We start from the raw sequence: 26125 nt of genomic DNA on the forward strand, positions 1-26125 counted from the left end.
GACTGTGGTTGTACTGGGCAGCTCCTAGTGGTCAACAGTGTCAGACTGTGGTTGTACTGGGCAGCTCCTAGTGGTCAACAGTGTCACTGTGGTTGTACTGGGCAGCTCCTAGTGGTCAACCGTGTCAGACTGTGGTTGTACTGGGCAGCTCCTAGTGGTCAACAGTGTCAGACTGTGGTTGTACTGGGCAGCTCCTAGTGGTCAACAGTGTCAGACTGTGGTTGTACTGGGCAGCTCCTAGTGGTCAACAGTGTCAGACTGTGGTTGTACTGGGCAGCTCCTAGTGGTCAACAGTGTCGGACTGTGGTTTTACTGGGCAGCTCCTAGTGGTCAACAGTGTCAGACTGGTTGTACTGGGCAGCTCCTAGTGGTCAACAGTGTCAGACTGTGGTTGTACTGGGCAGCTCCTAGTGGTCAACAGTGTCAGACTGGTTGTACTGGGCAGCTCCTAGTGGTCAACAGTGTCAGACTGTGGTTGTACTGGGCAGCTCCTAGTGGTCAACAGTGTCAGTCTGTGGTCGTACTGGGCAGCTCCTAGTGGTCAACAGTGTCAGACTGTGGTTGTACTGGGCAGCTCCTAGTGGTCAACAGTGTCAGACTGTGGTTGTACTGGGCAGCTCCTAGTGGTCAACAGTGTCAGACTGTGGTTGTACTGGGCAGCTCCTAGTGGTCAACAGTGTCAGGCTGTGGTTGTACTGGGCAGCTCCTAGTGGTCAACAGTGTCAGACTGTGGTTGTACTGGGCAGCTCCTAGTGGTCAACAGTGTCACTGTGGTTGTACTGGGCAGCTCCTAGTGGTCAACAGTTTCAGACTGTGGTTGTACTGGGCAGCTCCTAGTGGTCAACAGTGTCAGACTGTGGTTGTACTGGGCAGCTCCTAGTGGTCAACAGTGTCAGGCTGTGGTTGTACTGGGCAGCTCCTAGTGGTCAACAGTGTGTGAGACTGTGGTTGTACTGGGCAGCTCCTAGTGGTCAACAGTGTCAGACTGTGGTTGTACTGGGCAGCTCCTAGTGGTCAACAGTGTCAGACTGTGGTTGTACTGGGCAGCTCCTAGTGGTCAACAGTGTCAGCCTGGTTGTACTGGGCAGCTCCTAGTGGTCAACAGTGTCAGACTGTGGTTGTACTGGGCAGCTACTAGTGGTCAACAGTGTCAGACTGTGGTTGTACTGGGCAGCTCCTAGTGGTCAACAGTGTCAGACTGTGGTTGTACTGGGCAGCTCCTAGTGGTCAACTGTGTCTGACTGTGGTTGTACTGGGCAGCTCCTAGTGGTCAACAGTGTCAGTCTGTGGTTGTACTGGGCAGCTCCTAGTGGTCAACAGTGTGTCAGACTGTGGTTGTACTGGGCAGCTCCTAGTGGTCAACAGTGTCAGACTGTGGTTGTACTGGGCAGCTCCTAGTGGTCAACAGTATCAGACTGTGGTTGTACTGGGCAGCTCCTAGTGGTCAACAGTGTCAGACTGTGGTCGTACTGGGCAGCTCCTAGTGGTCAACAGTGTCAGACTGTGGTTGTACTGGGCAGCTCCTAGTGGTCAACAGTGGCAGACTGTGGTTGTACTGGGCAGCTCCTAGTGGTCAACAGTGTCAGACTGTGGTTGTACTGGGCAGCTCCTAGTGGTCAACCGTGTCAGACTGTGGTTGTACTGGGCAGCTCCTAGTGGTCAACAGTGTCAGACTGTGGTTGTACTGGGCAGCTCCTAGTGGTCAACAGTGTCAGACTGTGGTTGTACTGGGCAGCTCCTAGTGGTCAACAGTGTCAGACTGTGGTTGTACTGGGCAGCTCCTAGTGGTCAACAGTGTCGGACTGTGGTTTTACTGGGCAGCTCCTAGTGGTCAACAGTGTCAGACTGGTTGTACTGGGCAGCTCCTAGTGGTCAACAGTGTCAGACTGTGGTTGTACTGGGCAGCTCCTAGTGGTCAACAGTGTCAGACTGGTTGTACTGGGCAGCTCCTAGTGGTCAACAGTGTCAGACTGTGGTTGTACTGGGCAGCTCCTAGTGGTCAACAGTGTCAGTCTGTGGTCGTACTGGGCAGCTCCTAGTGGTCAACAGTGTCAGACTGTCAGTGTCAGAAAGAGAGAGAGAGCGAAAACATGATCCAGTCAGTGTATCCAGTCAAGTATTTTTACTTAAGTAAATTTTCGAGCTACTTGTACTTTGTGTGAGTATTTTAATTTGAGGGAACTTTATACTTTTACTCCACTACATTTATCTGAACCCACCAGTTACTAGTTACTTCGAAGAAAAGGATTTTGCATATAAAACATAATATATACAAAATAAAAAATGTATGAAGATTATATACTTTCACTTTTGAAGCCTGTCAACTTCAAGAGGATGTAATCAGAGCAGCATAACTGGACCACATACCACTTTAACATAACCTTTAATCAGAGCAGCATAACTGGACCACATACCACTTTAACATAACCTTTAATCAGAGCAGCATAACTGGACCACATACCACTTTAACATGACCTTTAATCAGAGCAGCATAACTGGCCCACATACCACTTTAACATGACCTTTAATCAGAGCAGCATAACTGGACCACATACCACTTTAACATAACCTTTAATCAGAGCAGCATAACTGGACCACATACCACTTTAACATCACCTTTAATCAGAGCAGCAGAACTGGACCACACACCACTTTAACATCACCTTTAATCAGAGCAGCAGAACTGGACCACATACCACTTTAACATCACCTTTAATCAGAGCAGCATAACTGGACCACATACCACTTTAACATAACCTTTAATCAGAGCAGCATAACTGGACCACATACCACTTTAACATAACCTTTAATCAGAGCAGCATAACTGGACCACACACCACTTTAACATAACCTTTAATCAGAGCAGCATAACTGGACCACACACCACTTTAACATGACCTTTAATCAGAGCAGCATAACTGGACCACATACCACTTTAACATAACCTTTAATCAGAGCAGCATAACTGGACCTCATACCACTTTAACATAACCTTTAATCAGAGCAGCATAACTGGACCACATACCACTTTAACATAACCTTTAATCAGAGCAGCATAACTGGACCACATACCACTTTAACATGACCTTTAATCAGAGCAGCATAACTGGCCCACATACCACTTTAACATGACCTTTAATCAGAGCAGCAGAACTGGACCACACACCACTTTAACATAACCTTTAATCAGAGCAGCATAACTGGACCACATACCACTTTAACATCACCTTTAATCAGAGCAGCATAACTGGACCACATACCACTTTAACATAACCTTTAATCAGAGCAGCATAACTGGACCACATACCACTTTAACATCACCTTTAATCAGAGCAGCATAACTGGACCACATACCACTTTAACATAACCTTTAATCAGAGCAGCAGAACTGGACCACATACCACTTTAACATTACCTTTAATCAGAGCAGCATAACTGGACCACATACCACTTCAACATAACCTTTAATCAGAGCAGCATAACTGGACCACATACCACTTTAACATAACCTTTAATCAGAGCAGCATAACTGGACCACACACCACTTTAACATAACCTTTAATCAGAGCAGCATAACTGGACCACACACCACTTTAACATGACCTTTAATCAGAGCAGCATAACTGGACCACATACCACTTTAACATAACCTTTAATCAGAGCAGCATAACTGGACCACATACCACTTTAACATAACCTTTAATCAGAGCAACATAACTGGACCACATACCACTTTAACATAACCTTTAATGAGAGCAGCATAACTGGACCACATACCACTTTAACATAACCTTTAATCAGAGCAGCATAACTGGACCACATACCACTTTAACATCACCTTTAATCAGAGCAGCATAACTGGACCACATACCACTTTAACATCACCTTTAATCAGAGCAGCATAACTGGACCACATACCACTTTAACACAACCTTTAATCAGAGCAGCATAACTGGACCACATACCACTTTAACATCACCTTTAATCAGAGCAGCATAACTGGACCACATACCACTTTAACATCACCTTTAATCAGAGCAGCATAACTGGACCACATACCACTTTAACATAACCTTTAATCAGAGCAGCATAACTGGACCACACACCACTTTAACATAACCTTTAATCAGAGCAGCATAACTGGACCACACACCACTTTAGCATGACCTTTAATCAGAGCAGCATAACTGGACCACATACCACTTTAACATGACCTTTAATCAGAGCAGCATAACTGGACCACATACCACTTTAACATAACCTTTAATCAGAGCAACATAACTGGACCACATACCACTTTAACATAACCTTTAATGAGAGCAGCATAACTGGACCACATACCACTTTAACACAACCTTTAATCAGAGCAGCATAACTGGACCACATACCACTTTAACATAACCTTTAATCAGAGCAGCATAACTGGACCACATACCACTTTAACATAACCTTTAATCAGAGCAGCATAACTGGACCACATACCACTTTAACATAACCTTTAATCAGAGCAGCATAACTGGACCACATACCACTTTAACATAACCTTTAATCAGAGCAGCATAACTGGACCACATACCACTTTAACATAACCTTTAATCAGAGCAGCATAACTGGACCACACACCACTTTAACATAACCTTTAATCAGAGCAGCATAACTGGACCACACACCACTTTAGCATGACCTTTAATCAGAGCAGCATAACTGGACCACATACCACTTTAACATGACCTTTAATCAGAGCAGCATAACTGGACCACATACCACTTTAACATAACCTTTAATCAGAGCAACATAACTGGACCACATACCACTTTAACATAACCTTTAATGAGAGCAGCATAACTGGACCACATACCACTTTAACACAACCTTTAATCAGAGCAGCATAACTGGACCACATACCACTTTAACATAACCTTTAATCAGAGCAGCATAACTGGACCACATACCACTTTAACATAACCTTTAATCAGAGCAGCATAACTGGACCACATACCACTTTAACATAACCTTTAATCAGAGCAGCATAACTGGACCACATACCACTTTAACATAACCTTTAATCAGAGCAGCATAACTGGACCACATACCACTTTAACATAACCTATAGAGGTCAATGGATACACAAATGTCATGTAGAATGTGTACTTTTACTTTAGATACTTAAGTACATCTAATAGCAAATACGTCTCTACTTTTACTTAAGTAGAATTTGACTTTTACTTTGACCAGAGTACTAATTTATAGTATTTCTACTTTTACTTAAGTAAAGGAACTGTGCACTTCCTCCACCACTGGGTCTTACTGTGCTGATGTCCCTCTTGTCTCCAGATCCGAGGCTTCCTGTCCAGGTTTGATAACGTCCTTCCTGCCAGTGTGGCCTTCGACAAGTGTACCGCCTGCTCCCAGATCGTAAGTAACTAGTAGGAGATGATATTTTACTTCTTCTTCTTCTTCTTCTTCTTCTTCTTCTTCTTCTTCTTCTTCTTCTTCTTCTTCTTCTTCTTCTTCTTCTTCTTCTTCTTCTTCTTCTTCTTCTTCTTCTTCTTCTTCTTCTTCTTCTTCTTCTTCTTCTTCTTCTTCTTCTTCTTCTTCTTATTTTTAAACACTTAACTCTGGTATAAATTAAAACCCCAATCTCTGATAAGTGCCTTCCTCTTAAAAGGAACACGCCAACTTTTTGGGAAATTTGCTTATTTGCCATCTACAAGCAGATGCATACCCTTTTCTTCTCTGTGCATGCATTAGGCTTAGGGAACAGCCGCACGGTTAGCCTAGCTTAGCGTCATTTACTGGAAGTAGGTGTGCCAGTGTAGCCTAGTTCCCAACAGTCACGAAATACACTCCAAATCCAAGTATTTCCATAAAAGTATCATGGTATTTCCATAAAAGTATCATGCTATTTCTATAAAAGTATCATGGTATTTCTATAAAAGTATCATGGTATTTCTATAAAAGTATACAATTATCATGGTATTTCTATAAAAGTGGTATTTCTATAAAAGTATCATGGTATTTCTATAAAAGTATACAATTATCACGGTATTTTTATAAAAGTATGGTATTTCTATAAAAGTATCATGGTATTTCTATAAAAGTATACAATTATCATGGTATTTTTATAAAAGTATGGTATTTCTATAAAAGTATCATGGTATTTCTATAAAAGTATACAATTATCATGGTATTTTTATAAAAGTATGGTATTTCTATAAAAGTATCATGGTATTTCTATAAAAGTATAAAAGTATCATGGTATTTTTATAAAAGTATGGTATTTCTATAAAAGTATCATGATATTTAAAAAGGTATTTCCGATGATGGTAGTGACCAAACTATGATGAAACTCCATGATTTTAACATTGGCATGATGGTTTGATTTAGATTATACCATAGTATTATTTAAGCACTAAACCGCACTGTAATGGTTACCATGGTGATCCGTACTGTAATGCCGTACTGTAACGGTTACCATGGTGATCAGACCGACTATAGTCTAAGCTATATATTTAAGCTATGATTTCCAAACAGAGAAACTACCACCGCCTAAAGAATGCTTATACTTTGTTCTATCCATGTTGAGAGTGAATAACAGGAGGCGCAATGTATCGCTTGCTCAACATGAATAAAGTTGGTGGACAGCGCCTGGTGCTGAAATACTGTAGCAAACGAGCAGCGTGGTATCAAATTAAAACACCAGTTCAGTAAGTCATTCAAACTTTATCTTTACTTATATATGACTGTGACGGCACCACACATGTGAACAGTAACAATGCAATTAAACTGACGTTAAATCGGAGCAAAAAAAGCTGAATCCGCTTCAAGAAGATGCGCTACATTAGGTATAAGAATAACAATGAGACATTCATTAACTAAATAAAAAATACAAAGCCGGACGCAACACTATCTTGGATCCGTTTGTGATAAAGACTCGGTTTATTGTATCGGAATCGGGAGATTGTTGCCCGTGCACTGCCGTTGCCCACTGGCAGTGCACGGAAGTACTGTGACGCATAGAATCTTGAAATATCTAGATTGGTTGTTTTCACTGTACTGCATTTCATCCGCTGTATCTATCTATTTATCATATATCTATGTCTGTCACTATAGCCAATGGAAATGCTAGAAATGGTCATGTAGACTGGGAGCACCAATGGAAAATTCTGATAGAGAGAGGCGCTTGTCTCTGGTTTTATTATAAAATGGCAAAAAGACAAAGGTATAATGTTCAGTGCAAACATGTAGCTATTATATATAATAATGGAAAGTAGAAGAAATAGCTTGTTTAGTTTATTATGCCACCTATGCAGCTTGTTTATTTTGATCCTGCCTCTGCCACAAATGTATGTCTTAGTTAAAAGGTGGTATGTCACAGAGTTAAAGTTTTTTCACTATCAATTTAAATTAGCCATTGTTTTTAGTTCTGGGTTGGAAAAATGGGTATAATGGGTTGGAAAAAATTTGGCCCGAGGTCAAACTTAATTGCCGACCCCTGGTGTAGAATGTGTGCTGTGCCTTTATTGTGAAGGGTGTAGAATAAGGCTGAGACCACTTATCGATAATTATCGATAACTGCGTGATATCGATAAGTGACTCTGCACTGTGCATTCAACATGCAGTGCACTCCTCCATCACATCCAGAGACCACCCACTATAAAATGTGAAGGATCACTGTGGTAGTTTTGAACGGGGGAAATCTGTAACACTAAAGATGGCGGCAGCGACAAAGAATTGCTGCAAAATAAACATACATTTGTTGTTGAAATAATAATAATAAAAAGAAAAAACATTAAATAATTTTTTATTATATTAATAAAAATATCGATAATTTGATCCCGATTTATCGATTATTTCAAATGGATTATCGTCTCAGCCTTAGTGTAGAATGTGTGTTGTGCCTTTACTGTGAATGGTGTAGAACAGGGGTCTCAAACTCGCGGCCCACGGGTCAATTGTGGCCCCCTACATGACATCAAAGTTTAGTGTTAGTGCGGCCCGCTCGTTGCGCAAGTTGGCCGTTTTATTTATCTGATCACTTGTGGGCTACCATAGCGCAGGCTCATGACAGCAACGTTAGTGACTTGGTTGAAACGTGATTCCGGAGTGATACCAAGTGGAAGGAAAATATATCCTGTCACCCGTATGGCGGGCATCCTCAAAGTTCTCTGCTATCTTCTCTGCAAGCAGGGCTCTGCATGTCCGACTGCTCCACTGTCTGTGTGTGTGTCTGGCTACTCTGCTTTATGGTCCTATCACATTCAGTGTCCCGTCAGCGTTTTTTCCCCCACCCACAGTCTGCGAATCAGGCAGAGTAGGGCGGGTCTTCGCGTAATGCGTATCGTCTCTTTCAACGGGTCCGAGTCAGAGCGAGAGTTGACAGCGCATCTACAGGTAGTCTAGTCTGCAGGTACTGTAGCTATTAGCCTAGTTTCGCCAGCAGGCAGCTAGTAAAAAAATATGGCATGTTCAAAGATGGCCAGTAAAAGAAAAGTCAACGATGAAAATCGCTGCAATTCAAAGGTGAATGGACTGGAAAAATATGCGTTCATCCTCCCAGCACCAAACCAATGTGCCTAATATATGCCAAGAAACAGTAGCTCTTGTGAAGAGTGCAGGGAACAAAATAACTAGACGCCATTCGCCAAATGCGTGTAGATTTACCGTCTGGCGGCTAAAAATAATAGTCTGCTCGCCAGCTGGCGTGTAGTTCATATCGATACTCTTATTCTGAAAATCCTGTGCGGGTCTCATTGCCGCCCCAAGCGCAGCTCCAGTCATAATATCTGGGCTCCGGCAGCTAGCAACGTTCAGGTTCATATGATACTCTTATTTTGAAAACGCTGTAGCAACTGCGCGAGTCATATGCTATCCGCCCACTCAGTGTTTCTTGAAAACAGAGCAGCAGCGTTAAACACAGCAGCGTTAACACCTCAAAATAAGTCTGTGGTGTTTTTTTTCTTCTCACAACGAGTCCAATGCAGCTACATGCTTTGCACCGTCGCCATTCCTTTATGCCCACATCGCCCAAAATTAACGTTTATGTACCAATCACTACAACGTTAACGTAAGCTAACAAGCTAATCCTGATGATCAGACGAGGCAGAGGGAAAGGGAAGGGAAATGGGGGGGGGGGGTCACTCTCCCCTTCCCTGTGTGTGCGTGCGTTTGGAAAGACGACGGAGTCACTAGTCAGGACTCAGGACAGGAGTATATTATAGTAAACTGAGGATTACTGAGTATGGACAGATAATGTTGATATTCAAATATAAAAAAGTTTCGAGAGGAGTGGAAGTTTGAAGACAGACTACAATATGATGCGGGGGTGGTGAGTTGAAACACAGTGTGTGTGTGTGTGTGTCCCGACCCCACTTCTATGTTTCAATAAATTATTTGCATTTAAAACTATTAACGCTGACTCATTCCTTCAGTCCACTCAAAATTATGCTAATATTCCTTATGTTGTTTATGATATTAATTGAAAATAGCATATGAGAGTATTATATGTAATAATAACACATGGCGATATACTAAAAAGCTATTTATAATTTTTGGCTGGTAAAAAATCTGCCCGGCTAGTACTTTTAAAAATCTACCAGCCAAATGGCTGGTAAGTCAAAAAGTTAAGTTTGTTCCCTGGAAGAGTGGCAATTTGAAACGCCACTACGAAACAAAACAGTTATTTTGATGCAACCTTTCCTCAAAATTCAGCGCTAAGAACCACAAAAATAAATGGAATGAAATCATCATATCAAGCTGCAAGCAGAATTATTGTTAAATCTATGTCACAACGAGAAAAAGCAACCAAGTCCTCACTCAGTGGCATGGGTGTTGGCTAAACACAAGAAGCCATTCTCTCTCTCTGATGCATACATAATAAAATAATGTATGACTGAAGTGACGGAGACCATGTTTGAAGGCAAACAAAAAAAGCAAATCCCCCTCAGATAGCACAGCAACCAGAATAACGTTAGGTTATGACTATAACCAAGTTCTGTTAGTTAGGGGCGATGCTTGGCATCACTACTGCACTATCTCGCGTACGTGCACGCGTACTGAATAAACCACAAATGTACCTCTAATACCAGTATTAGTCTGACCACACCCCTCATCAGCTTACCTTCATAAGCAGGTGTGTGGTCACCTGCTCTCCTCCTTCCCAAGCTTTCACCACAAGGTGAGGACAAGGGCTGCAGCGGCCGTCTGATGCCAAGCATCGCCCCTAACTAACAGAACTTGGTTATAGTCATAACCTAACGTTCTGTATCGTTAGTGGCTTAGCTTGGCATCACTACTGCACAAGGGAGGCCAAGCGGAGCCACTTGGCTGACAAATACACCCCGCTGACAGCCCCCCAAAACCATCAGAACAGGGAGGGCCGAGCCCCCCCGACCCCCCCTAATGGAGGGTATCCCCCCTATTAGAGGCTTCACGGGAAGGCGACGGACCCGACCGTGCGAAGAGGCACTCAAGCAACTTAACGCACAGGGTGAGCAGACCGTGGCTTGACCCCACGACTACACACACGCACAACCCGCATGCCACCCGGGAACGAACGGAGGAACAACCTCGTTACTGCCCCCAGAATCACGGGGCCAAGGGCAAACCCAACCCCGTGGCAAGGCCGTAGCAGCGGAGCGCGAAGGAAGACCCAGACCCACCAAAAGGACTGGACTCCCTGGAATGGGGGCCCGGAGAAGTCCATGATGCCAGCATCAAGACCCCACCAGGTGGGCACGCAGTGCCCCGCCCCCCACATCGCCAGCGTATTCGGACAAAGGCCCCTCAGTTACTGCACCTGGTATTCCCAGGCGGAATCCCATCCAAGTACTAACCAGGCCAGAACCTGCTTAGCTTCCGAGATCGGACGAGATCGGGCGTGTTCAGGTTGGTATGGCCGTAAGCCGAGCGGGCCCCGTCCCCCCAATAGTACACCGCCTGGCACACTGACCCTGCAGAACAGGCAGTCAGCATGGCCGTAAGCACACAAAAAGGTTAACCAACGGAAGCAGGCAGCGCACCGGGGAAAAACCAGGCAACAGGCTGTTAACCCTAGCCTGGAGACTGCGGACGAGACAGGCGCCAGAGGGGACAGCTGAACACAGCCGCCCCGGCGGAAGGAGCGTAAGCTGGCGGTGTTGCATGACCAAGCCTCCATTTAAAAACCCCCACCCAGAGGGGTCGAGGCAGAGAAGGCTGACATGATTGGCAGACGTCATGAACGTGCAGGGGCACCCTCAAACGGTGAACCCGGGAGTTGACACTGCTCCAACACACCAGGGAATCAACCACCTCGGTGTTACCCAATGCGGTGGTTGTTCCTATAACCCCCCAAGAAAAAACTCCAAAACACACCTGCGGGCATACACCGGCTATACAGCAGTACAAGTGTTTCAGTTTCCAAAAAGGGTTAACCCAGGCCTACGGGTCGCAAACATCACTTCGGACCGGGCCTGGCGGTACGGGAAGCACAGGGTCACCAGAGGAGGTCAAAAAACCACCCCCACAGGCCCCTCTTCGCCATGCGTGAGAGAGGAGCGAAAAATAATGGAGAACCAGCCCCTAAGCACACCGTACCTGGTATTCCCCGGCGGTCTCCCAACCAAGTACTAACCAGGACCAACCTGTGTAGCGGCCGAGATCCGACGAGATCGAGCGCGTACAGAATGGCATGGCTGTAAGCCATGACGACAGTGCTGAGCAAAAACATACCCAACCAGGGTCTCCATAGCGCTTAACCCTGTAACACCCAGACCGACCTGGCATTTTTCCCCCTGAAAAAAGCCCAAGTCCCTCAGGGTACCAGAACAGCAGATCTGCATCCCCGGCGGACAACGGGTTCAACTGATCTGGACCAGCGTGACCAGAACCAGTCCCGTGCCCTAACCACGCCGACATGCCTACTCCAGGAGAAGGGCAGATATGCGTGTTGATCTTAACATGAAAAGAAGGCGCCACCCAGACGTTCGGACGAACCGCGCCTGGCGGCCCACCCCAAGGGCGTGAGACCCCACTACATATGATCAGATCCATCCCGTCATCATCCCCCAGACATGAACGAGAATCCGTCGACAACCCACCCAGGTCATGGGATGTGGTCGTCGGAAGAGGAAAAACCCCCATCTCAGTTGCTTTATAAAAACGCTGTTTCAACCACAAGCAACCAAGGCGTGCCAGTCAATCGCCTGTTTACAGCGAGCTAGCACTATACGTGCGTCGGGACACACCCCCATCAATGAACAGGCTATTTAGACCTGTCATTGAATCCCCAAGGCGCCCAGGGGAACGACAAGAGGGGTGTGACACTCCCTAACTCCAACACTTCTGGAATAGAAAGAAGGAAGCATCAACAGTATGTATCCCAGTCTACACAGCCGGGGTAAAAAATGTTCACATTTTTACATCCCACCACCCTCCCATAGGAAAGAGACGGGGATCCCCAGAGAGACTTCCCACGCGAGCTGTACAGATTGAAAAGAATATATTGCACCTTGAGCCATGTAAAAAACTGGTTTTAGGGCCTCCGGGGAAGAGGCACTGAACCCATACACACTCAACAAACGAATTGAATCGAATATACATACAATAGAAAAGGACCCTTCTAGAGGGTCCACTCACTTTGACAATCTGAGGAGGAAGGCTCTGTACTCTGATGGAGGCTTCCTCACATGGAAGAAGGAGTCCGAACTCACAGAAGGCCTGAATAGGCGCTTGGTGAGGAGGAGCCCTGACCACCCCCCCTGAAAACAGATCCATCACATGGACCTGAACAGCACACGGAAGTCCTACCAACAGAGACGCGCACGGTGACGTACTCTATGGCGGGGGAATTCCTGCGGTGCACACGCCCAATATACCAGGCCGTGGGACCAGGAACTCCCTCCCCCCCCCCCCCCCCCCCCCCCCCCGTAACGTGCCGAACCGCCACGTGACGGGAACCTTGAAGGACAGGGGGTGTACCCCTGACCGACAGAACAATGGGGAGAGGAAAGGTTACCAGTTCACCCCTTTACGACCCCACACCCATGATACGACGTAACGACAAAAAGAGAATATGACACAGTCATAGTCAGCTCTATGAAGCGTTTCACAGCTCCACACAGCGCATGAGCTAACCTGCTATCTGATTTTTACTAAGGAAAAACACAGAATAGAGAGGGCTCTAAGAACCCCGGTCCAACATACACATGTGCTTCTGTGGCCAGTACAACCCAGTTGTAGGTCACATGACACACACAACCCATCATCACCTACAAAAAATGGCAAAAACACTCAACAGAGGAACGCCGTTTTTTTTCACAATGAGAGAATACTTCATTCTTGATTAGTATCGACCACAGGCCTTGCTAAGCACACATGACAGCAACCAAACCAATTTCCCTTTAGGAAATAAGTTTCTCCAGCAGATTTAGCACAACCTCAGCAATCAAGCTAAGAGTTACATCGTATCCCTACCACACAAAAGACACAATTAATGCACAACATGTCTGATAGGAGGTGATAAAGTCCCCAGGGAACCGGGGGGGAAAACACAATCCTCCTATTTTACCCTCAATACGGCCAGTTAAAACAGGAAAACCTGTTAATGTGTGAACACACTGTTCATTGTCATTACAGTCTGAGAAAGAACATTCTTTTACTCACTTGTCACCAAGCATAGCTTCACAGGTTAGTTGCCTTAGTAGTGAGTACACGGTACACATAAACACCATGATGTTTCTCACACAACAACCAGATCAATACATCACGATCTGCACGGAGAAGCTAACTGCCAGTGACAAAAACAGCTCACACATAACCCGCAACGTATCCTAAATGCATTGCGACAACACACGCTTTGGGAAAAAACACCGTTATTCACAATACATTTAGCAAAGTAAAACCAGAAGACGTGTTATGAGGTCTGGCCAACCCCGTACCTACCCGGAACGCAGATCAGCGAAGTGCAGTCACAAGACACCGTAGAACACAGCCGACCTGTGTTGTTCGATCCGGGCAGCGTCGCCGCTCCAACCAGTCGCTACAGTCCTCTTTGTTGACGCAATCCCCGTCCAGGCTCAGGGCAGGGTCGACGAAACATCCCCTGTCAAGGATGACGTCGCGGTCAAGAGTGTAAAACATGTTAAAATCAAAGCACGTTCAACAGAACAGCATCAAGCCAACGGCGATCAGAAGCGAGCTCCGGCGGCGCGCGAGAAGCTAAGCTACCCCGCGCCAGCCATGGCCCTAGCAGCAAGCTAACGTTTACCCAGCGACCACGACATGCTAGCCCCGCAGCTAACAGCTGACTGGCTAACAGTAGGCCTTAAGCAGGCCATGCAGCGATCCAGCAGGCTAACGCAGCAGTTAACAGCTGACTGGCTAACCGTAAGCTATGAACATGTAAACAATGACATAACACTCACCCAGACAGGCCGCCGTTCTGAACCCCTCCTCACTTTTTAAGAGAAAAGAGAAAACAAGACGTCAACACCGCTTCACAACGGTGAACATCCGGCGGAATCAGCACAGTACCAACTGGCCTGTGTAGCTGACTTCGAACATGAATCTGCCGCTATCGCACATTACATGCACATATCCCCTCGTGAAGGAATACTCTCATTTGGATATGAAAGATGGGGTCTTAACACGGTGACAGAGAGAATCCACTCGTCCAGAACACACAGGGATCACCAGTGTCAATGGTCGCGGCCCACTAGTTAAAACTATAATGGTCTCCAGACTAAGGCCTTCTGTCGCCTAGGCGGCTAAACAAAGGACCCTAGCCTGGGGCCGGTTTCCATAAACTTTGTCAAGTAGCCCCCATAGCACTAACAGACAAGTGGAGCCCGCCAGCAAACACTACTCACCCAACCTGGAACGCACCGCTCCTCACAACAGCGGCATGTCCGACAGTTCAGCTGTGGCCTGACAGGTTTCACCCCAACAAACACAGCAAGGAACTGCAGTTGAGAAGCATGCAGCGGCGTGCTCCCAATACGAAAACCGGTGGAGGGTTTTTAGAATGATCATCATCTTCTAGACACTCCAGTACGAAGACAATATCGCCGTATTTTCTCGAAAATAGTGAGAGAGAAAATAAAGATATGATGTCAACGTATCCTTGTTTCCCAAGCTGTTCCTAATCCAATTTCTTCCATCATGGTGTCAAGTGTGGGGATCTACCGAGGCACTTCTTCCTTGTGGTGAAAGCGAGAAGGAGGAGAGCAGGTGACCACACACCTGCTTATGAAGGTAAGCTGATGAGGGGTGTGGTCAGACTAATACTGGTATTAGAGGTACATTTGTGGTTTATTCAGTACGCGTGCACGTACGCGAGATAGTGCAGTAGTGATGCCAAGCTAAGCCACTAACGATACAGAACTGAAATACTGGCTGGTGATTTGATTAAACAGCTTTGTGATAGAATAAAAAAAAATGCACAGTGCATTTCCATAGCTGTGGATGAGTCCACTCACACCACTGAGAATGCTCAGTTGCTGGTGTTTGTGAGGTTTTATGATGAGGCAAAGGGGTAGTTTGTTGAAGATGTATTGCGCCTGACACACCTGAGAGGACACACAAGGGGGGAAGACATAAGAGGAAGCACTGCCAAGTCTCTGGCAGCAAGGAGTAGGTAAGAGAAGCCTATGTTCTGAAGAACCGTTCATGTTCTGAAGAACCGTTCATGTTCTGAAATGTTATTGCTAAAGATTGAGAAGACTGGATCAGTTGTATTTTTATTTTTTTTATTAAATATTTGATGCGGCCCAGCCTCACCCAGACTCTACCTCCAGCGGGCCCCAGGTAAATAGAGTTTGAGACCCCTGGTGTAGAATGTGTGCTGTGCCTTTATTGTGAAGGCTGTTTTTGAGCGGGAGAAGTGCGCTGCCAGCAGAAACTGTGGGATTCCCCTGAAGACCAGTCCTGATGTTGACTCACTGGAGCCACACACACACACACACACATACACACAGACACACACACACACACACACACACACATACACACACACACACACACACACACACAGACACACACACATACACACACACATACACACATACATACACACACACAGTATACACACACACACAGACACACATACACACACATACACACATACACACACACACACTGACACACATACTGTACACACACAGACACACACACACACACATACAGTACACACACAGACACACATACATACACACATACAGTACACACACATACACACACACACACACAGTACACACACATACACATACATACAGACACACATACACACACATCCCACATACAGTACACACACAGACACACACATACAGTACACACACAGATACACACATCCCACATACAGTGCAGACACACATACATACATACATACATACATACAGTACATACACACACACACACACACACACACACATACACACACAGTACACACACACAGTACACACACACACACAGTACACACACACACAGTTGGCCCTGTTCTCTCTCTTTCCCCTCTGTGTGTGTGTGCGTGTGCGTGTGCATGTGCGTGTGCGCGTGTGTGTGTGTGTGTGTGTGTGTGTGTGTGTTGTGTGTGTTTGTGCAGGAAAAGAGTTTGTTGGTGTTTGTGTGAGAATAAGAGATGGGACCGCTTGTGTGGTGTGTGTGTGTGTGTGTGTGTGTGTGTGTGTGTGTGTGTGTGTGTCCAGAGCGGGGTGTTGAAAGGTTCACGTCTCATAAATCAGTCTTCTACCAATGTGGGCGGAACGGCGCTCGCATCCCTCTCCCACTTTGTCATTGGTCGGCAGTCAAACTACCTCCAACTAGCCAATCAGAGAGATGTGATGGTGTCACTGTATAGAGTCTGTGTGCCAATGAACCATTGTTTGATGGAGAGATGGAGAGAGGGAGAGAGAGAGAGATACTTTGTTGTTACTGATCACAACCAAAGCTTTGGCAATATATTCTATATTATGTCATGCCAATAAGACTCATTGTACTGAGAGATAGGGAGAGACACACACACACAGACTGCCAGAAAGACAGAGACAAACAGACAGAGAGAGAGAGAGACAGACAGGACAAAGTACAGAACACAAGGGAGACTGTTGTCCTGCTCTACATCTTTCTCTATCTCCGTCTGTCCTCAAAATCAAATCAAATCTCTCTTTCTCTCTTTTTTTTTTTTTTTTTTTTTTATTATTGCAAAACAAAAATTATTAAAAGTCAGTACTCAACACACAATGCGTAATGAAACTAACAGTCAAGGTGGCTAAAATTACATGCAAGTACAGAAACAAGACAAAAAAAAAGTCTATAATAATATTTTACCGTATACAGTGTATATCCAACGAAATTAACAATTATACAAATGTTTATATAGGACATACCCCTAATACCTATTTTCTAAAACCCTACACACATATGCTCCAGCTCGAACCCCCCCCTCCCGGACCCCTCCTTGGATAGTACCTCCATTATCCCTCACTCCTAACCAGACCCTACCATTATAAGCTAGCTTTTATTCTCTCCACCACTTCTAACCACATTGACATTTTGGATTCGTTGAGACCCAGAATTCTTGCTGTAGATATTTCTTGATAAATCACATCGAGATATGTAAGAGACCAAACTTTCCGGCACATTTTTTCCGGTTGAAAAAATGTTCTCTTTCTCTTTTTCATTCTCTTTTCTTTCTCTCGTTCTCTTTTTCTTTCTCTCTCATTCTCTCTTTTCAAGAGAGAGAGAGAGAGACGGAGAGATAGACAGAGAGGCAGACAGAAAGAGAGAGCTATATAGGGAGAGAGACAGAGAGAAGAGACCGAGACGGAGAGAAAGGGATAGGGAGAGGGATAGAGATAAAGGGAGAGGGAGAGAGAATAAAGACAGAGAGAGAGAGATGGAGAGAGCGAGAGGCAGAGAGAGAGAGACAGAGAGAAGATAGACAGAGGGAGAGAGACAGAGAGAAGGGAGAGAGACGGAGACAGAGAGAGAAGAGAGGGAGAGAGAGACAGAGAGAAGAGACGGAGACAGAGAGAGAGAGAAGAGAGGGATAGAGAGAAGATAGACAGAGGGAGAGAGACAGAGAGAGAGAAGAGAGGGAGAGAGAGACGGAGAGAAGAGAGAGACGGAGAGAGAGAGAAGAGAGGGAGAGAGACAGAGAGAGAGAAGAGAGGGAGAGAGAGACAGAGAAGAGAGAGACGGAGAGAGAGAGAGAAGAGAGGGATAGAGAGAAGATAGACAGAGAGGGAGAGAGAGACAGAGAGAAGAGAGAGACGGAGAGAGAGAGAGAAGAGAGGGATAGAGAGAAGATAGACAGAGAGAGAGAGAAGAGAGGGAGAGAGAGACAGAGATATGTATATATGGATGGAGGCAGGCAGGCAGGCCTGTAAGCTACAGTAACTAGAGTGTAATGGGTTTGTCTGTGACATGTCGCCGAACAGGCTCCTTCAGTCTGTTCACAAAGGTCTCGGATGACGTCCCCAGTGATGGTTCCATCTTTTCACAGATAAATATCATTGATTTTCACTCCGTTACTCAAAAGCACTCGTCAAACTCCAGGCCCACTGGCCAAAATACGATGGCGTGTTTTCAGGATACCAAATACGATACAGGGCTTTCAGGATACCAAATGTTACATTTACGTTTACATTTAGTCATTTAGCTGACCGCTTTTATCCAAAGCGACCTACAAGTTCTGTACGACAAGTCAGCAGGAAGGGCACAACTCTATCAGCTGACTAACAATGTTCATTCAAGTGTTGAGTGCTACAGTGTAGGTTAGTATATTAGGACAAGTGACAGTAATGTTAGTTAGTTTTGTTAGTTAGTTCTGGTTGGGTTTCGGCTGTCCTAACTGTGGTGGGAAGTTTGTTCCACCATTGTGGGGCAAGGACCGAGAATAGGCGACTTCTCTTAGCGGCACGGTGGTGTAGTGGTTAACACTGTCGCCTCACAGCAAGAAGGTCCAGGGTTCGATTCCCGCTTGGGGACCAGGTTTCCATGATGCCAGGTACCCAGGTGGGGTATCTCCCAGGCCTTTCTGTGTGGAGTTTGCATGTTCTCCCCGTGCTCGCAAGGGTTTCCCCCCCGATAAGATAAACCCAATGGAAAAACATGCACAACAACAGATCGCTAACGCTGTGGCGTCCTTGACGAAGACGGACAGGAGCACTTGGATTGGTCCCCTGGCGCGGCTCACGTTGACGCCTGTCTGCTCCCGGCTGCCCTTGGGGGGGAAGGACGACGGGATGGGTTAATCGCAGATACGAATTGCATGCATGCATCGCATGTGTGCCGATTGATGACCTCTGAGCAGGTCCTAAATTATTATTATTATTATATTATTTGATGACCCTCCCGGACCTCGGATAGGAGTAGGTCTGAGGCGGCCAGAAGATGTAGAGCGGAGGGGTCTTGAGAGTGTGTAGTTAGAGACCATTGACCGGAGGTAGGCGGGAGCCGTTCCCTTTGCCGCACGATATGCCAGGTCGAGGGCCTTGAAGCGGATTCGTGCAGCAATGGGGAGCCAGTGCAGGTCCCTAAGAAGTGGGGTGACATGGGCCGACTTCGGTGGGTTTGAGATCAAGCGGTGGGGCTGCATTCTGCCTGAGTTGAAGATGCTTGGTGGCAGTGGTCGGAAGGCCAGCGAGCAGCGCATTGTAGTAGTCGAGGCGGGAGGATACCATTTCAGGATACCAAATACGATACAGGGCTTTCAGGATACCAAATACGATACCAGGTTTTCAGGATACCAAATACGATACCAAATACGATACCAGGTTTTCAGGATACCAAATACGATACAGGGCTTTCAGGATACCAAATACGATACCAAATACGATACCAGGTTTTTTTAGGATACCAAATACGATACAGGGCTTTCAGGATACCAAATACGATACCAAATACAATACCAGGTTTTCAGGATACCAAATACGATACCAGGTTTTCAGGATACCAAATACGATACAGGGCTTTCAGGATACCAAATACGATACCAGGTTTTCAGGATACCAAATACAATACCAGGCTTTCAGGATACCAAATACGATACCAGGCTTTCACGATACCAAATACCAAGGAGCATTCGAGGAGGACCCAGTGTTTAGCATTTCACTTGGTGTTTCTATTTTTACTTTTGCTTTTAAAAGCTCACCAGTAGTCCATTTTCACTTGACTCAAGTTGTGGTAATTATTCTGCATCCAATTTTACTTGATCAAGTGGATTTTGAAAATGTTTGATTCTATTTATTTTTGGGCTTTCTGTTTTTTTCACCTATCCCAATTTAGTCGTTATGCCAATTGCCCCATCGCATTGCCCCACTGTCAGCCTGGGCAGGGTGTAGAACCACCACATGTACCACAGGCCTCCTCCGATACATGTGGAGTCGCCAGCCACTTCCTTTCACCTGACAGCGAGGAGTTTCACCGGGGGAACGTAACACGTGCGGAGGTTCACCCTATTTCCCCCCAATCCCCTCCCTGCTGAACAGTTACATCGACCAGGACTCGCACCCCACCGGCTTCCCACCCGCTAACACTGCCAATTGTACCGCTGACAGCTGGATTCGATCCCAGAGTCTCTGCGGTTGTAGGCGGGTGCTTAGTCCACTTCACTACCCAGCCGCCCTGATCAAGTGGATTATTGTCAATGTATCACACCTACTCTGAAATCAAAACGGTGTAAATGATTGGTTTTGTGCAAGATAAGTGAAGGCTACGGTAGAAAGAGAGAGAGATGCAGAGGTGTGAGTGGTTTCCTGTGTGTTGTGTATGTGTGTTGCGTATGTGTGTTGCGTGTGTGTGTGTGTTGCGTGTGTGTGTGTTTTGCGTGCATGGTCTCCAAGTCCAGGACCAGTTTAACCCAGACTTACTAATCTGACAAACTATTGTGAGTGCATAACTAATTGAAACCGAATAGGTAGTATTAGTTGTGGCTTGTGCCTCGACATGATTGTCCATAATATAATAATAATAATATATTATATACGACCTCCCTCGAAATCTCAACGAGCTGTCAATCAAAAGAGATCCGGCTCGTTACAGCGGAATTTAACGGGCTGGAAGGTAAACATTACGAAGGCAGACAAAAACTGAGCTTTGACTTTGCAAAAAGAAGGGCTCCCCACCCTCCAGAACATTTACTACAAGCGTTGCAAGGGCAAGGCTAAGAGAATCATTAAAGACTCCAGTCACCCGAACAACTGCCTCTTTGAACTGCTGCGGTCAGGCAAGCGATACAGGAGTCTCAAGGCGAGCACAGAAAGACTCGGAAGAAGCTTCTATCCCCAGGCCATCAGGCTGCTAAACGAACAATGAATGAACACTACACAACAACAACCACCAAACGCACATAGCACACACATCCACACGCACACACTCACTTTAAACAAACACACTGTAGCACCCACTCCCCACACTTTATATTTATGGATGAAGGATTGCACTACAACTCGTACACCTTACTGTAAATTGTACCTAAAATTGTACCTCATCCCATTTCTGCTTTGCACTAGATAGTACTGTACATTAGTACACTGCATAGTATTGTGTATTGTATATTATATGGTAACTCAGAACATTGTACATATGTCTATACCGAACACTGTGACCTCATTTTCTTCTTCTAAATTCATGCTATATTATGTTATTATGTTATTTGATACTATCTTGTCTAGCACAGTCTCTGGAGCGTAACAGTAAGAAGCATTTTGTATGAAAGTATTCTGTACTTCTGTATGACAACTATTAAAGAACTTGAACTTGAACTTGAAATGCACTCTTCCTACTAGGGCTGACCCCTATTAATCGATTAGTCGACTAATCGGTCGAAAGGAGCCGTAGTCGACTGGCCGACCTCTTAATCGAATATAAATAAAATAATATATAAAATAAATAAAAATATGAAATTAAAAAAATATATATTTTAATCATTCTTTCCAAAAGAAAATAGGCCTAGAAGCGTGGCTAACGCTAATGACACGCATACCAGCGAGGCTAACTGCCTACGAAAACAGGCACAGAGGCACTGAAAGAGGATTTCACCCATCTAATGAACACACTAGACTAGACAAATATCAAGATGTATCCATCAGTGGACCAATTGCATGCTTTTGCAGAGGACAAGAAGCCTTCAGTCGACTCCTTCAGACATTAAGCACCCCCCACAGCCCAAATGGAATCATTTTTTTTTTTAATATTATACTTTTTTTTTTAATTATTATTATTTTTTGTCGACCAATAGTCGACTAACGGCTAATTTTGGCCAATCCTAGTCGACCATCCAAATCCTTAGTCGGGGACAGCCCTACATCCTACTATACTAACATGTCTCTACTACTCTGCATCATCAGAGAGCTCAACGCTGCAGCGCTTGAGTTTCAACACTGTTTGGTGAACATTGTTACTCAGCTGATAGAGTTGTACCCTTCCTTCCTGCTGACTCGTACAGAACATTGTAAGTCGCTTTGGATAAAAGCATCAGCTAAATGACTACATGTAAATGTATTCATCTTGTAGATTAGAGAACACTGTCTATTCAGGTGGAAATGGGAATATAAACTACATTGAGGTGTTTACGAGAAAACCCTTGTTGGACACCTTTTTAAAACCTCTTCCACCCGTGCGGTACCGGACCGCAAATGACATCACGTCATAAATCAGTCTCTCTAGACTGTCTGACATAATTATCGTTTTTTTAAACATGTAGTAAACATCCTAACCATGTCACAACAGCAGTCATAGTGTATATTTTCAGCAATACGTTTGTTAGGTTAAAGTGTTATTAGTGAGATTTTAGTTTTTGAAATGTGTTGTTTTGATCGCTGGGATCCGCCATTTTGAATTAGCGGCCGTCGCTGAATGATGACGATTGTAGTCATTTTGAGAAGAGGACATCCAGAGCTCTCAATGAGCGTTGACATAAAAAAAAACTACACTTCCCAACGGCTTCTAGCTGCCTTCAAGCAAATGACTAGTGTATGCATTTTTTTCTCTTATTACTCGGGATTATATACCACAAAACTGAACGTTATTGGCATATATTGGAGCACAGTTAGTTTGTCTCCCCTATTGTGAACATTTCGCAACCATCCAATTTGAAATCGGTTTAAAAATGGCAGAGCTGTCGCAAGAATAAAAAACCTACTGTACATACAGTAGATTTCATTCTCTGTTCAATCCAAATTGAACTCTGCCATTGGAAAGAGTAGATTTTGCCCGATCCATAGTGTGCAACTTGGCTATAATAAGGTAATTTATAGGCCTCATATTCTATATTATTTTAATTTTTTATCCACTTTTTCTCCTTTTTCTATTTTTCTCCCATCCCAATTCCACTGTGCCAATTCTTCCCTCCCCTGTCTTGAACGTTGCTCGCATATGCCCCCCACTGGCCGGTTGTAGGGAGGATAGAAGCCCTGCATCATGTGTCCCCTCCGATACACGAGGAGGAGTCACATCTTTTCACCTGCCAGCGCGGACTCTCATTGGCGAGGAGTAACGCGTGGGAGGCTCACGCTACCCCCGCTATTTCCTGTCTCTGCTGTGCAGGCGCCCCAACCGACCTGTAGGAGTCGCTGTCCACAACGTCCAGATTACCACCCATCGACTTCCACCCGCTAACTCTGCCAATTGAGTTAGTATAACGGATGGACCAAGCCGGAGGCAACGCCGACAGCCGGAGTCGAACCCGGTATCTCTTGCGTTGGTGACAAGCGCAATGTCCGCTGCGCCACCCAGCCGCTCATATTCTATATTCTATAATAATATTTCGAATTGCATGGGTCCGGATGGCAGAATTCAGTACTTTATCAACAAAACCTTCTGTTTAATCATCTTCCCTTTATTAATTTCCTTAGATTTATTTTACACGTGATCTCAAGAAGGTACTGAACGAGCTCAGTGGCAGTTTCTTGGTCATTTTTAGCATGGTGTTATTCACTGTCAAAGATGCAAAGAAAAATCATAATTCATATTCTCCTTCGTTTCATCACAATTTAAGCACGCCTAGTAACAGACACAATATTCCTGACACTGGGACTACATTCCCTGAGGTCCATAGATGTCCCTAGATACCAGGAACATGCAAATGGGCCTTGTAGAAGTGGAGCAATCTTCCAGTTACTTAGGTATGTATTTTAGGCTGATTTTCAGAAAATAGGGCTCCGGGCTTAAAGGAAAACTCCAACATTTTGGGAAATTAACTTATTTGCCATCTACCCTGGAGTTAGACAAGAAGATACATACATTTTTTCTTCTCTGTGCATGCAGTAGGAGTAGGAAGACGCGCACTGTTAGCCTAGCTTAGCGTCAGTCACTGGAAGTATGTTCCTCCATTAGCCTAGTTCCCAACGTCTTCCTACTCCTACTGCATGCACAGAGAAGAAAAAGGTATGTATCTTCTTGTCTAACTCCAGGGTAGATGGCAAATAAGCTAATTTCCCAAATTGTTGGAGTGTTCCTTTAAGAGGTTAAAGGGACACAAACGGAGACACTGCGATATATATCCCGGTTACACTTTAACTGTACTTAAAGGGTTAGGGCCCGTCGTCCTACTTTCTTCCTGCTAATGATGTGGTCGATCACCAGAAGCCTTTCTCAGCACAATCCATGTTGCATCGGATGCGGCTCCAGCCTAGTTAGCCGCAGATGGATGTGAATACAGCGGGACCTCGGTCTCGTACAGTACAGGCCCCCGAGACGCATGCTGACCTCTGCTCTGGGTTCACCCTGAAGTACGCTTCAGTCTGGAGTGGGTCTACGACGTAGGTTCTAGGGAAAGAGGTAGGAAATGGGGGGCTTGAGTATCCAAAACATTCTGAATTGACCCTTTAACCCAGAATCAAAGCAGGACTGACGTTGTAATGAAAACAGTCAACGGTTATGTTCTAGTCTAGAGGGTCGAGACTGTCTCTCTAAACACCAGGTACCTGCCTCTCTCTCTCTTTCTCTCTCTCCATCTCTCTCCGTCTCTGTCTCTCTCTATCTCTGTGTCTCTTTCTCTATCTATGTGTCTCTCTCTGTCTCTCTATCTCTCTCTGTCTCTCTCTCTGTGTCTCTCTATCTGTCTGCCCCTCAATCCTCTCTCACTCTAGCCTCTCTCTTTCTACATCCCTCTTGTCCTTCCTCTCTCTCTACCTCCTGCTCTCTCTCTACCTCCTGCTTTTCCTTTCTCTCTCTACATCTTGCTCTCTCTCTCTACCTCCTGCTCTTCCTCTCTCTCTACATCTTGCTCTCTCTCTCTACATCCTGCTCTCTCTCTCTCTCTCTCTCTCTCTCTCTTACAAATGCATCCGCGTTTCCGGGTTCCGTTTTGCGCTCTGATTGGCCAGGTCATGTGACATGAGCGCCAATCGTGGGACGGCAAGTGTCTACACCCGGTTAAGCTTAGGCACTCTTTCGAAGTTGGTTAAGGTTAGAGTTTGTCTTAGAGCGTGGCGATAGAACGCCAGGTAGTTTGCAGGCTGTTTTCGACGCGGAAATGGGCAAACACGCTATTGGGCGCACATGTCACATGACCTGGCCAATCAGAGAGTGTGGTTCTCCATGCTATGGGCTGGGAAGGGGCGAGGGCCAGGCTCTTGGTTCTGGTAGAGTCTCTGGTTTGTTGAGGGGTAGTAGCCTGGGCCAGGGCCTGTCTGGTTGTGCTGCTGGAGCTGGTGATGTTCTGGTGGAGCGTGGGGTCTGCGGGGTGCGCTGGGCCTGGATGGATGTCTGAGGGGTCTTTGGCTCCCGGTGGGGTTTGAGGCGTAGTAGGGAGGTCCTCTGGCTGGTGTAAGATGGAGGCTCTCTCTCTCTCTCTCTCTCTCTCTCTCTCTCTCTCTCTCTCTCTCTCTCTCTCTCTCTCCTCTCTCTCTCTCTGTCTCTCTCTCTCTCTCTGTCTCTCTGTCTCTCTGTCTCTCTCTCTCTCTCTGTCTCTCTCTCTGTCTCTCTCTCTCTCTCTCTCTCTACCTCCTCTGCTCTCTCTCTCTCTCTCCTGCTCTCTCTCTACCTCCTGCTCTTCCTCTCTCTCTCTCTCTCTCTCTCTCTCTCTCTCTCTCTCTCTCTCTCTCTCTCTCTCTCTCTCTCTCTCTACCTCCTGCTCTCCTCTCTCTCTCCTGCTCTCTCTCTACCTCCTGCTCTTCCTCTCTCTCTCTCTCTCTCTCTCTCT

General features: G+C 45.5%; 1 protein-coding gene across 1 annotated transcript in view; it reads left to right on the forward strand.

The window, feature by feature from the left end:
* The window catches only part of atg7 (ATG7 autophagy related 7 homolog), a 203268-nt gene that overhangs the window by 83530 nt on the left and 93613 nt on the right, over window positions 1–26125 (forward strand). The window contains exon 17 of the mRNA XM_084317014.1: window positions 5335–5415. Within this exon, the coding sequence (XP_084173140.1) occupies window positions 5335–5415 (81 nt within the window). The remainder of the gene's footprint in view (window positions 1–5334; window positions 5416–26125) is intronic.

Source organism: Notolepis coatsorum (genome assembly GCF_963971535.1).
Source record: "Notolepis coatsorum genome assembly, chromosome: 6".
Lineage (NCBI taxonomy): Eukaryota > Metazoa > Chordata > Actinopteri > Aulopiformes > Paralepididae > Notolepis > Notolepis coatsorum.